Source organism: Myotis brandtii, unplaced genomic scaffold, assembly GCF_000412655.1.
Source record: "Myotis brandtii unplaced genomic scaffold, ASM41265v1 scaffold456, whole genome shotgun sequence".
NCBI lineage: Eukaryota > Metazoa > Chordata > Mammalia > Chiroptera > Vespertilionidae > Myotis > Myotis brandtii.
The window spans coordinates 2,823,988-2,836,980 of NW_005367431.1; the positions used below are offsets into that span (position 1 = coordinate 2,823,988).

Genomic DNA, 12,993 nt, shown 5'->3' on the forward strand with positions numbered 1-12,993 from the left:
GCGGCGAGGTCGGGGGCTGCACGGTGAGCTACAGCTGAGGGGCTGGGGCCGGGACCCGAGAAAAGTGAGGTTTAGGAGGTCTGCAGCGCGGCCAGGCTCGGGCTAGGACTTAGCGGATCCAGGCCGACTCCGGGGTTCAGAGTTGGGACCTAAGCATGTGGAGTCGGCGCGCGCCTGGGGAGCGGGGCTAGCATTGGGCCGGGGCTGGGAGCCGGCCTTTTAGGAATTGGGCTGGAGACCCCCTCCTCGGGAGGATCCCGCGCGGAGTTGTGAGGGCGGATCCTGGGAGGTGGAGCGTGGACTCGCCGAGGGGCTCTGCGAGCGGGGCTGGAGTTCAGGGGTCCTCGCAGACTACTTCGGAGCAGTGGGCTAAGGAGCAGAAAGGAGAGCGAGGGACCAGCGGACTGGATTCTGGGCAAGGAGCTTAGGTTAAGAGGAACCCTTAACCCCGAGACAATGGGCGGGACTGGAGGCGGGCAGATCGCTCGTGGGTGGGGCCCGAGGCGGCCTGTCCCTGCCACCAACCCTCACGCCCCGCCTCTGGGTAGTTATTTGTTTATCCAAGAGCCCTGGCGCCCGCGCTTGCCCTATGTTCGTAAAATCGCAACCTAAAAAATGAAGGCCGACCGCCCTCGAGGACACAAAGACACGCACAGGGTTATAGACAGACTTAGAGTCACATAGATGTCAATACACAGATCCTCACAGACCCTGTCACACACAAAGATCCAGTCACAGCCACACACACACACACACACACACACACGCATACACACACAGGCGCGCGCGTGCGCGCACACACACATACACACACACACATACACATACATCACAGTGTTATCTACACACAATGCTGGTACCTTTCAAGAGACTGGATTTCGGACCCAGGGAAGGAAGTGGACTGAGTGTTCAAGCCCAACTCTTGCTTCTCAAATGGCCTAGAACAGGCTCTGGGCTGGTGCCCAGCCTCCTCTCCTCTGTGTAAGAACCAAAAGGACCCTAAAAGCAGGAAACGGAAGCCAGGAGCAAAGTTGGATCCTGCTGGAATCACACAGGAAGGCAGGCTGAGCCAGGATGGAGCCCCAGCCTCCTTCCCCTCCAAGCTGGGTTCCGGGCTCAGGGCCTCCACTTTGTGCTCGCAGACGTGGTGGTGCTGGAGGTGAGCAGCTCCCTGGCACAGCCTTCCCTGTTCTACCATCTTGGGGTGCGTGAGAGCTTCAGCATGACCAACAACGTGCTTCTCTGCTCCCAAGAAGACATCCCTGACCTGCAGGCCCTGCGGGTAGGTGGCCAGGTGGCTGGTGGGGGCAGGCACAGGGCGGGGGTAGGGCCTACCCAGAACATCAGTATTTGTCTGTTCTCTGCAGGAGGACATTTTTCAGAAGAACTCAGTGAGCAGAATCCACCCCTCACTCCAATGTGCCCTCTGACTTCCATTATAACCTCTGACCCATCACTACCTTTCCTGGCCTCCTCCATCACCTAATCTCCCCAATACCCCTCAATGTCTGTGTGACTCTGCTCCCGATTGCCTTCCTTCCTGCAGTGTGTCCCTTTCCTGCTATTCCAGTTTCCACTGGTGCTGACCTCTGACCCCCTCACTGCCCCTCCCTAACCTGGTGCTGAACTCTGATCTCTACTGATTCCTGACTCCCTCCCACCAGGATTGTGTTGGCAGCTACACACTGATCCCCTATGTGGTGACAGCCACTGGTCGAGTGCTGTGTGGTGACGTAGGCCTCCTGAGGGGCCTGGCTGATGGGCTAGTCCAGCCCGGGGTGGGCACTGAGGCCCTGCTCACACCCCTGGTGGGCCGGTTTGCCCGCCTGCTGGAGGCCATGCCCACGGACTCTTGGTAAGGGGGACCCAGAGAAGGTGCACCAGGAGGAGGCTGGAGAGGGTACAGTGACCTGGACAGGCCCACCATCCCCTTTCCCTCCATCCCTCTCCTGCTCCGGGCATCAGTGGCTATTTCCGGGAGACCATTCGGCAGGACATCCGGCAGGCCCGGGAGCGGTTCAGCGGGCAGCAGCTGCGGGAGGAGCTGGCTCGCCTGCAGCGGAGACTGGACAGCGTGGAGCTGCTGAGCCCTGACATCATCATGAACCTGCTGCTTTCCTACCGAGATGTGCAGGTGAGCTGAGAGGCAGTCGGGCACAGCATTCGGTGTCAGACAAACCCGAGCTCATCCTGGCTGATGTCTCTGAGCCTGTTTGTAGTGCAAATGATTGAGTCACTGTCTCCTGTGGCAGTTGTGAGGTTGGGGCACGCAATGGGTTCTCCGTGTAAGGGGTGGTGTCTGTACTACCTGCCAGGCCTGAGGGACAGGATGGGGGGTGGGAAGGTGGGGTGTCAGGGGTGGGAGGGGACCCCCAGCTCAAGGTTTTCCTCAGAGGCTGGGGCCGATGGGACCCACCAGAGGCCATTTAGTCAGTGTGTGCTGTTCCCTCCTGCAGGACTACTCAGCCATCATTGAGCTGGTGGAGACGCTGCAGGCCTTGCCCACCTGTGACGTGGCTGAGCAGCACAACGTCTGCTTCCACTATACATTTGCCCTCAACCGGTGAGTGGCAGAGCAGCGCTCGGTCATAGCCACGTGGGAACATGGGTCCCTGCTCTATGAGGTCATTGCTGTCTGAGATCAGTGCTGGTCAAGGAATTTGCTGACTAGGGTCACGCTGATGTCAGAGGGTCCTGTTGTTCCACTACTGCTGCCCAGGGTGCGGTGAGGTGGTGCCCTTGGGGAGGTCACAGCTGTCCAAGGTCACCTCTCTTTAGAGTCACTGCAGCTAGAAATCACTTCCATTTGGGATCACTTCCTCTAGAAAGATCAGTGCTGACCAAAGTCACTGCCATTCTGTGCTCATTACTGTCAGCTCCCTGGAAGGGTCCCTGCTGTTCAGCATCTGGGGGTCCCCAGACCGAGTGGGACAGGGCCATCCGGCAGGTCCCCAGCCCATCTTCCCCCTCCCCTAGGAGGAACAGGCCTGGGGACCGGGAGAAGGCATTAGCTGTGCTGCTGCCACTGGTACAGAGGGAGAGCCCTGTGGCCCCCGACCTGTACTGCATGTGTGGCCGTGTCTACAAGGACATGTTCTTCAGCTCTGGCTTTCAGGATGCTGGGCACCGAGAGCAGGCCTATCACTGGTAAGGGGGGACCAGCAAGTGGACAGTGGGCTGCGGGTGGGGCCGTGGGCATCAGTCCAGCCTTGCATCCCTCTGCCCAACTCCCAGGTATCGGAAGGCTTTTGATGTGGAGCCCAGCCTTCACTCAGGCATCAATGCTGCCGTGCTCCTCATCGCTGCTGGGCAGCGCTTTGAGGACTCCGAAGAGCTCCGGCTCATTGGTGAGCCCCAGTTCTGCACCCCTGTCCTCCCAACAGGCGCCCAGGGCAGGGAGAGAGAACACTGGGCGGGAGCTAGGACTGAGTTCATCCCCTTCTGGATCTAGTCTGCCTGAATCTACACCTGGGTCCTCCTACCTGTCCTGGGCCCTTGTGAGCCCTTAAGCCCATGACTCTTTGTTCCTAAGCTCACATCTGTGTTCCTTCCACATGCACTTGTTCCCACACCCTCACCTGTGTCTGAGCTCCTCCTCCCACCTGAGATCATGCCACACCTACATTTTCACCCACATCTGTGCTCCTGCCCACATGAAGGTGTGGCCCACACTTGGGCTCTGCCCACAACTGCAACCACACTCACTAGAGCCCATGCCCCTCACTCCCAGGTATGAAGCTGGGCTGCCTGCTGGCCCGAAAAGGCTGTGTGGAGAAGATGCAATATTACTGGGATGTAGGCTTCTACTTGGGAGCTCAGATCCTTGCTAATGACCCTATCCAGGTGGCACTGGCTGCAGAGCAGCTATACAAACTCAATGCCCCCATATGGTAAGTGGCCTCCTCTTCAGTTTTGTGCTCTCAGCTCCTGCATCTATGTCCACTGGCCTGAGCCCTGAGCCAAGGACCTGGTCCCTTCCAAACCAGTGCCCATGACACCTAATGCCCCATTCAGCCCACTCTCCCGGGCAGTGCTAGCTGGTGCCTGGCTGAATTGAAGACAACGCTGTGCCCGCAGGTACCTGGTGTCCATGATGGAAACCTTCCTGCTGTACCAGCACTTCAGACCCACGCCGGAGCCCCTGGGAGGACCCCCACGCCGTGCCCACTTCTGGCTCCACTTCTTGCTACAGTCCTGCCAGCTGCTCAAAGCAGACAGTCCCCAAGGGGACCAGTGCTTGGTGAGGCCTGTGGGGTCAGGGGACCTGCGGGAGGGGTCGGACCCTTCTGACCTACCCCCCCCCCACACACACACCCTTGTCCCCTGCAGGTTCTTGTCCTGGAGATGAACCAAGTGCTGCTGCCTGCGAAGCTGGAGGTTCAGGGCGTGAACCCCGTGAGCGCAGTGACCCTGAGCCTGCTGGAGCCTGAGACCCAGGTGAAGCCACCACTGAGGCCCCCTACTCACCACTAAGCGTATCTTCTCCTGAGCCTTTCTTCCATCCCCAGGCCCCTCTGACTCCCTTTCTTCTCACAGGACCTTCCCTCCAGCTGGACCTTCTCCGTCCCCTCCATCAGCGGTGTCAGGTGAGGGCAGGGCCTGGGGCAGTCGGGTGGGGCGCGCTGCGAGCTGGCCTGGCGCTCACCCGTGTCCTTCATCCCTTCCCAGCGCCTCCAAGCGGGACGAGCGCTGCTGCTTCCTCTACGGGCTTCCCCCGGCTCAGGACGTCCAGCTGTGCTTCCCCAGCGCAGGGCACTGCCAGTGGTGCGCAGCCTCTCGGGTCGGGTCGGGTCGGGGCGCTCTGAGGGGTGGGATGTCCGGGGGAGTGAGGGACAGGAAGGGATGTGTCCCCTAGGTGTTCTCGGCACAGGAGGGGACACTTTGCGCCCAAGGTACCCCTCCGGCCAGCCTGACCTCCCGCCCTCAGGTTCTGCGGCCTGATCCAGTCCTTGGTGACGAATCCGGATCCCAGGGCGCCCGTGGAGGAGGCAGAGGGTGTGTGGGAGGTGCTGGAGGTGAGGAAGGGGGCCTGGAAGCTCGGGGAGGGGAAAGGGCTGAGGGCCCTGCTGAACCCCCATCTCACCCGCCCCGCAGTTCGATTACGAGTACACGGAGACCGGGGAGAGGCTGGTGCTGGGCAAGGGCACGTACGGGGTCGTGTACGCGGGCCGCGACCGGCACACGCGGGTACGCATCGCCATCAAGGAGATCCCAGAGCGGGACAGCAGGTGTGCGCTGGGCGTGCGAGCCAGGGTGGGACCAGGAACTGAGGGGGTCATGGGGGCGGGGCAGTAAGGGGGGGCGCTGATGCCCTATTGGCCGGGCCCAAGTGGGCGGGTTCTTGGACGAAAGAGTTCGAGCCCAATGGGCCTGCAGTCAGAAAGGCAGGGACCAGGAAGGTCGGGATCTGGTCTGGAGGGACCTGCGGGCTGAGTGATTAGGTGGGAAAGTCGGGGAGGGGATTGTGGGCGGGGCAGATCCTGGGGGCGTGGCCTGGCTGGTGCTGGAGTTGTCTGGGCATCTCTGTCCAAATCGGGCCTGTTCCTCTCTCCCTACCTGCTCCCAGGTTCTCTCAGCCCCTTCATGAAGAGATCGCTCTGCACAAACGCCTGCGCCACAAGAACATCGTGCGCTATCTGGGCTCAGCCAGCCAGGGCGGCTACCTCAAGATCTTCATGGAGGAAGTGCCTGGAGGTACCTGTCCTCCTGCGATGGGAATGGAAGTGGGGGTGTGGGGCGTGGGGATGGAGCCAGACAGGGGTGGAGAACCCTTAGGGGACATGAACCAGAGCGTGTGTGTGGGTGGTGTAGCCCACAATTAGCTGATGCTGTGCAGTTGGGTGATGGAGTCTGGGCCACGGTATGGGTGTGTCTGGGCAGAGAGCTGTGGGCTGGAGAGAGAGGGTGGCAATGATGACCTTGAACGGCACCTGCCCAGGCAGCCTGTCCTCCTTGCTGCGGTCAGTGTGGGGACCCCTGCAGGACAACGAGAGCACCATCAGTTTCTACACCCGCCAGATCCTGCAGGGACTCAGCTACCTGCATGACAACCGCATTGTGCATCGTGACATCAAGGTAAGCCCTGTAGCTGGCTCACCTTGGCTTGCTGGTGGGCGGGGGGGGGGGGGGGGAGATATGGCCCAGACAGAGGCTGGCAGTTTAGACTTAGCTGGCAGATCCTTTGCAAAGGGTGGGATATTCATCAAGAAGGTGCCCTAGAGAAGGAGACCAGATCTGAAGCCAAACCAGGTGTCAGTTCCCAGAGGGGCATAGTGGGATGGGAGGGGGAGGAGGCTGATAGAGGCAGGGTCAGATTGTGATTCCCAGGAGATGGGCTCCTGGGATAGGGTCCACTTCTGGTGTCAGCACCCCAGCTTAATGTCCACTGAGCGGTGTCCACTCTCCTCAGGGGGACAATGTGCTGATCAACACTTTCAGTGGGCTACTCAAGATTTCCGACTTTGGCACCTCCAAGCGGCTGGCAGGCATCACCCCTTGCACTGAGACCTTCACAGGTAACAGGTGTGGGGTGGTGAGTGGAGATGCTGACCTGGGGCAGGACTCTTGGGGCCTTCCCAGGAAGGTGCTTCTCCTGGGCATGGAGTAGAGTTCATGGGGGATAGCACCCAGGGCAGGCGATTGAGCAAGGGCTGAGGTGATGGAATCTAGAACTGGAGCTTGGGTAGCTGAGGACATTGAGTTTAGTGCCTGAAATGGAACCCGGAAGTGTTGCTGCGGACCAAAGTTGGTGGTAAATTCAGAGTGGCTGATGGAATCCAGGTTATAGGATGGAACCTACTGCAAGTGATGGAATCCATGGATGGGATGGACCCTAAGATGAGTGAGGAAACTCAGGTAGATGTTCGACGACCAGGATAGGTGATGGGAGCTGTTTTGGATGACAGACTTCAGGATGGGTACAGGCAGCCAAAGGAGGAGAGAGCCCCTGCCGCTCCATAGCGATAAAGCCTAGGTGAGCATTATTACTACTGCTCCTGTCCTAGGGACCCTACAGTACATGGCCCCAGAAATCATTGACCAGGGCCCACGCGGGTACGGGAAAGCGGCTGACATCTGGTCGCTGGGCTGCACTGTCATCGAGATGGCCACAGGTCACCCACCCTTCCACGAGCTCGGGAGCCCACAGGCTGCCATGTTTCAGGTGAGACCCCTCAGGCCCTGGCTCAGCAGGTGGGGTGGGGACAGACAGTGTCTTGCACGTCTCCAAACTTAATTCTTGTTTTCCCTCCCGGCCCCCTCCCAGGTGGGCATGTACAAGGTACATCCGCCAATGCCCAGTTCTCTGTCAGCCGAGGCCCAAGCCTTCCTCCTGCGAACGTTTGAGCCAGACCCCTGTCTCCGTGCCAGTGCTCAAGCACTGCTGGGGGACCCCTTCCTGCAGCCTGGGAAGAGGAGCCGAAGCCCGGGCTCACCTCAGCATGCTCCCCGGCCCCCAGGTACTGCGTGGGTGGAGAGGGGTGCACACTGGAGTGAGGGCAGAGAGCTGTGGAGCTGAGGGCTGACGCGGGGCCCAGGCTGACAGCCTTGTTCCTCCCTCAGATGCCCCTTCAGCCAGCCCTCTTCCTTCAGCTGACTCCACCACCCAGTCCCAGACATTCCCACGCCCTCAGGCACCCTCTCAACACCCGCCTAGTCCCCCGAAGCGCTGCCTCAGCTACGGGGACACCAGCCAGCTCCGGTGAGAGCCCAGGGTCCTGGGGCGGGTTCACTTTACCTGGTTTTGTCCTTGCACTCCCTCCAGAATAAGCCCTCTCTACGGACCTGGGCACCTGACCACTTGCAAGGATGTCGCTTGGTGCCTACCTCCCAATTGCTCTTACTTGTATTTCGTTAGGGTGCCTCCTCCGTGCCAGGTCTCTCTCTTATCCCTGTGAGAGAGGCCTGAAAGTCAAAGCCAGCGCCGGGATCCAAAACCTGGGGCGGAGGTAGCTGGTCGGTATTGCCGCCCGCCCTCCATTGGCCGCTCCCCATTGCACCCAGGGTGCCCGAGGAGCCCGGAGCCGAAGATCCCGCGTCCCCGGAGGAGAGTTCCGGGCTGAGCCTGCTGCATCAAGAGAGCAAGCGCCGGGCCATGCTGGCCGAGGTGCTGAAGCAGGAGCTGCCCACGCTGGCGGAGAATCTGTGGCTGGAGCAGGACCAGGTGGGCGGCCCGCCCCCTCGCCCCCTGGTGGCAGAGCACCGGCAGGACTCGGGCTAATGGCCTTCCCCAACCCCAGCCCCTTACCAGCATCTCTCTTGGCTCAAATGGAAATACCTTCCTTCTCAGGAACCCCGTCTGGGCAGGAATCTTGTGGAACAGCTACTGCACTGCCTCGGGGCGCACATCCACACGCCCAACCGCCGGCAGCTGGCCCAGGAGCTGCGGTCATTGCAAGGGCAGCTGCGGGCCCAGGGCCTTGAGCCTGCACTTCTGCACAGACCACTCTTTGCCTTCCCCGATGCGGTGAGTGACTTTTCTCACAGTTAGGGCTGCCCAAGAACAGCTCATGAACTCCCTGTGCAAGGTCTTGATGTTGAAAGATTCCATGTCTTCTCTGTGACGATAGAGCCATCAGGGAAGGGACATCTGCGCAGTCCTAGCTTCCCAGCCCCTCCCTTGACTCCAAGCCGGTCCACCCCACTTGCTTCAGGCAGACTTTCTAGGCCTTTCCAACTCCAGCCCCACCTCTCTTTGAGGCTTAGCAGTCTCAGCGGCGCCATCCTCCCTCCCAGGTGAAGCAGATTCTCCGCAGGCGCCAGATCCGCCCACACTGGATGTTCGTGCTGGACTCGCTGCTCAGCCGGGCTGTACGGGGAGCCCTAGCGGTGCTGAGCCCAGGTAGGCCGGGAGCAGAGATGGCCTGCCTGTGGGTGAGGGCGTGGCCCTTGGAGGCGTGGGGAACACAAATGGAGCTGGCAGGGGGTGTGGTCACCAGGCCTGACCCAGGCCAGGAAGGAGTGGGTGGGGGAGTGACCAGACATCTCCCGTACTGACACCACCTGGCCAGTGCACAGAGCTCCCCACGCCCTCTGCCCGTGTCCGAGGGTCCCAAATGCCCGGCCTAAGCTCACCTCACTCTGACCGGCAGGAGTGGAGAAGGATGCAGTCCCACAGAGGTCAGAGGAGTCCAGTAAAGAGGAGCCCCAGCCCAAGCAGCAGGACACCCCAGTCCAGCCAAGCCTGCTCCCAGGGGAACCCGAGCAGAGCCCCCCACCTCTGATGGTGCAGCTGGGCCTCTTGCGAGCAGAGACTGATCGGTAAGCCCCCTGGGACCCATCCCTAGCCTCTGTGTGAGCGTCACCCCCACTCTCCCCTCCCTTCTACTGGCCTTCTGCCATCCAACAGGCTCCGAGATGTCCTGGCTGAGAAGGAATTGGAGTGCCAGGCTCTGATGCAACAGGCTCTACAGCGGGTGGACGAGGAGGCCAGGACCTGCTCCCTGGCCTCAGGGCCCCCAGGTGAGCGGAGGACACTGATGGTGGTGGGAGACAGCTTCTGGCAGGAGGCACCCCTGGGTTCACCTGATTTCTCCTTGACAGCTGCTCGAACAGTGGACCAGGGCCTGGTGCAGTGGCTACAGGAACTGGACGTGGATTCAGGCACCATCCAGAGGGTGAGGGAGAGAGTGCTGGCTACCCATGACCTCTACCAACCAAAACTCCACCTCTGCCCCTCTTTCAGCTCTTCTCACGTTTCCCCTCTGATACAGAGAATCTCAACATTAGAGGCACAGTTAGGATTCCACTCCCATTGTAAAGATGAAAAAACTGAGGCCCAGAAAGGGGTGGGATCTGCCCTAGCATGCCGGTAGTAAAACAGAACTAGGCTCTGATCCTCTGGACACACCTTTCTCTAATTTTAATCTCTCCCTGTTTCTGTGTGGGCATCTTTGTCCACAACCAGCTGCTGAACCACAGCTTCACCCTCCATGCCCTACTGACCTGCGCCACTAAAGATGACCTCACCTACACCCGCATCAGGTATGTCCTGCACCCTCCAGGATGACCCATGCAGATGGGATCGTGCTGGTCAGATCCCGACCCCCAGCTACAGGCTTGTCTGGTTTCCTCTCTGGAAACCACAGGGACACCAGGCTCCCTTGGGGACAGAGGGGGCATTAGGCAGACAGTGGGTACCAGAGAGCCCAGGGTCTTCTGGCTGAGCCACAGGGAATTTGCTACCCCCAGGGGAGGGATGGTATGCCGCATCTGGAGAGCCATCCTGGCACAGCGAGCAGGATCCACGGCTGTTACCCCTGGCCCCCAGGAGGCTGAATGAGGGCACCAGAGGCAAGAGGCCAGACCCGAGGATGGGTGACTGGAGAAGACGCCAGCAAGTTCTGACACAACCACCCCAGGGCCCGGGGGCAACTGGAAGGGACCAGGTGGTGGTAGGGGCAGTCCAGCCACAGAGATGCCCAAGTTCACTGAGTACCACCGGACAGACTATTAAACAGAACACTTTTGTACCTTTGGGCTTTGGCAACTTCTGAGGTATGCGGGGGTCTTGGGGCCAGCACTCTAAGGTCTTTATGTCTGAATCTAAAGTGCCTTCACCTGGCCCCCTGCACTTCCCTCACTCGTTCCTGTCATCACCCCATCCCCCTAACCCCAAGCAGACATCAGCCCCTCGTTGCCCTTAGAATAGACTTTATTGACTTCCACTAAGGGCAGGCCCTGAGATGGGGGTCCGGAGAGAGGTTTGCCAAGGCTTGTCAGGCACCTATGTCCTGGGGGCCAGGTTGGTTCGGAGGGGCAGAAGCCCATCCACCCACTCGCATGGTCGCTCCAGGAGTGTCTGCCACAGCTGCTTCTCCTCAGGGGTGGAGTCCATCCAGGGCACCTGGAGCCCGTAGCTGCTGCCTGGGCAAGGGTGGAGGTCATGGTCACGTTAGCCACCCCAGGTCCCAGGAATACCTGCCCGGTCCCAGATTACGCACTGACACCAAAGTTCACAAAAGGAAAATGCCCAAGGCCACTCAGGAAGCCCCTGCCTCCCAGCATTGGTTGCCCCCGAGGGTCCTGCCCACTTACCGGTGCCCAGGCTGAGGCGTACGGCCCCCAGCTGGCGGCTGGCCAGGGCCCCATGGTCCCAGAGGGAGAGCTCAGCACAGGCCTGGCGCAGGTCAGCAGGCCGGAAGCCGTCATAAACCATGGTGTGGTTGAACACGGGGCTGAGGCTCCTTCGCACCACCCTTGTCCGCTGGCGGCTGGCCCGGCTGTCATCAGGCAGCACCGAGCTGTGGGGGAGGTGGGCTGGCATCAAGTGGCCACCCCTTTACGCTCTCCAGAACCAACCTAGACTCCCTCGCAATGTCCACGTCCTCTGGCTCCTGCCTGAGAACTGGCCTCCAACCCTCGATGCCCTAGGACTTTTGCACCAGCCTCCTCCCAGGTCTCCTGTGAGTAATGGCTCTGAAGTGGCAGTTTGCTACTCCCCAACTCAAAGACCTTCATGACTCCCTGCTGTCCCTCAGAGTAATTTCCAAACTTCTTAAAGCCTTGGGGCCCTTTCTGCAAGATAAAATATTGCTCAGAGGTACAAAACCTAAGAGAAAAACAATGCCTGGTTGAATCAGGGCTGGGATCTCAGAACCTGTTCGGCCTACCTCCATTCACTCTCTGAGGGTGGGGCAGAACCTGGACCACCAGAGCTACCCGGAGCTTACTTTGAAAACCACAGAACTGCAGGCCCCACAGCCTGGCCTTGCAGGATCTCCATGGAAGGGCCCCTGTGACGCCCCCAGGTCTCAGCCTCAGCTCTCCAACAAGTCCTATAGGTGCCAGCCACTGAAATGCAGTCCTTAGAGGTGTCCTCAACTCTCCGGCCTCAAGTTGCCCCCTTCACCCTGCTCAGAGGTCAAAGCCCAGACTAGGGGATCAAGGGTGGGCGATGAGAAGGGGGTGGGGAGCTCCACTTCAGGCAAAAGGAAAGGTGGGGAGCTCCCAGTGCCCTCACCATTGTATGTAAGAATCCAGGGATCCGGATCGAAGAGGCACCAGGTCCTGAGCTCCCTTCACCCAGAAGTGCAGCTCCCCGCTCGGGGGCAGTCCTGCGCCTGCGGAAAGGCCGAAAGGCCGGCTCAGGCTTCGGCCCATGGACAGAGCCCTCCCCCTTGTGGGACAGGAGTCCCCACCTCCCAGGGGCCCCGGCCAGCTTGGTCTCTCCTGGGCGCACTCACCCTCAGAGCCAGCGGGGACGTATTTGAGGGACAGAGAGAGCCTCCCGCGGCTGGGAAGGTCGTCAGGAGAGGGCGAAACCTGCGAGAGGGGGCTGGTCAGGGAGCAGGGACAGGACCCAAGGCAAAGAGGCCACAAGGGACGGGGTGGAGCCTCCGGACACCGATGGGGCGCGGTGAGCAGGGCGGGCGGGCAGAGCCTCGAGGAAAACCGGCGAAGGTGGAGTCTGCGGGGCTGGGGAAGGCTCGGCGGGTGAAAACGGGATCTGTGCCCTGGGTCCCTCTGCACCGACCAGTGGCCTCACCCGGGGCTGCAGGGGGAGCCAGATGGCCTCGGAGTCCCAGTCCCACGTGTCCAGGGGCACTTCGACTTCGCCCAGAAAGATGTTGCGACCCAGGCTTTCACGGTGCCACACGGACAGGCTCAGCACGCGGCGGGCGAGCTCGGCCTGCGGGACCGAGTACTGGGGACAGGCGGCGCCTTTAATGCGGGGCTGGTCCTGCCGCGTTCCCCGCAGGATGGAAAACGGGGGACCCCGGAAGGGAGGGCATTCGCGGGGGTCTGAACTGACGCTGCGCCCACCACTCTGGGCTCCCTGCCCTTCCTCCCGAGGAATGCAGGACGGAGGGACAGGCAATGACCACATGTGGCCGCCCCTGCCCCCTGAGCCCTCGGGCAGGGACGCCTGGTTGCTGAATGGGAGGCCGCCCCGGGCAGCCTTACCCGGAGAGTCTCGTTGAAGACCGGGTTCAGATTCCGCTTCTTCACGGCCGTCTTGCGCTTGCTCTGCTTGTCCGGGAGGAGGTAGCTTTT

At 60.8% G+C, this 12,993-nt stretch overlaps 2 protein-coding genes across 2 annotated transcripts in view; one reads left to right on the top strand and one right to left on the bottom strand.

The window, feature by feature from the left end:
- Position 1: 1 nt before the first annotated feature.
- MAP3K6 (mitogen-activated protein kinase kinase kinase 6) lies at positions 2-10,474 on the top strand (the record flags this gene model as incomplete). The annotated part of the gene is made up of 29 exons (XM_005875251.2): positions 2-23; positions 1,143-1,282; positions 1,368-1,391; positions 1,665-1,855; positions 1,966-2,134; positions 2,457-2,563; positions 2,977-3,147; positions 3,235-3,347; positions 3,731-3,890; positions 4,078-4,240; positions 4,330-4,437; positions 4,537-4,586; positions 4,669-4,764; positions 4,928-5,015; positions 5,095-5,228; positions 5,567-5,694; positions 5,939-6,075; positions 6,410-6,515; positions 7,005-7,162; positions 7,265-7,457; positions 7,561-7,699; positions 8,002-8,161; positions 8,288-8,464; positions 8,734-8,839; positions 9,090-9,258; positions 9,347-9,459; positions 9,541-9,614; positions 9,905-9,981; positions 10,189-10,474. Coding segments are annotated over 29 exons (3,564 nt in total), but the record flags the coding sequence as incomplete, so codon positions are not given.
- A 159-nt stretch (positions 10,475-10,633) lies between these two features.
- The window catches only part of SYTL1 (synaptotagmin-like 1), an 8,890-nt gene continuing 6,530 nt past the window's right edge, over positions 10,634-12,993 (bottom strand). Inside the window, exons 10-15 of the mRNA XM_014546753.1 lie at positions 12,904-12,988; positions 12,485-12,643; positions 12,183-12,261; positions 11,960-12,059; positions 11,035-11,240; positions 10,634-10,863 (exon numbers count right to left, since the gene is read on the bottom strand). Of these exons, the coding sequence (XP_014402239.1) occupies positions 10,724-10,863; positions 11,035-11,240; positions 11,960-12,059; positions 12,183-12,261; positions 12,485-12,643; positions 12,904-12,988 (769 nt within the window). The 3' untranslated portion in view covers positions 10,634-10,723. The remainder of the gene's footprint in view (positions 10,864-11,034; positions 11,241-11,959; positions 12,060-12,182; positions 12,262-12,484; positions 12,644-12,903; positions 12,989-12,993) is intronic.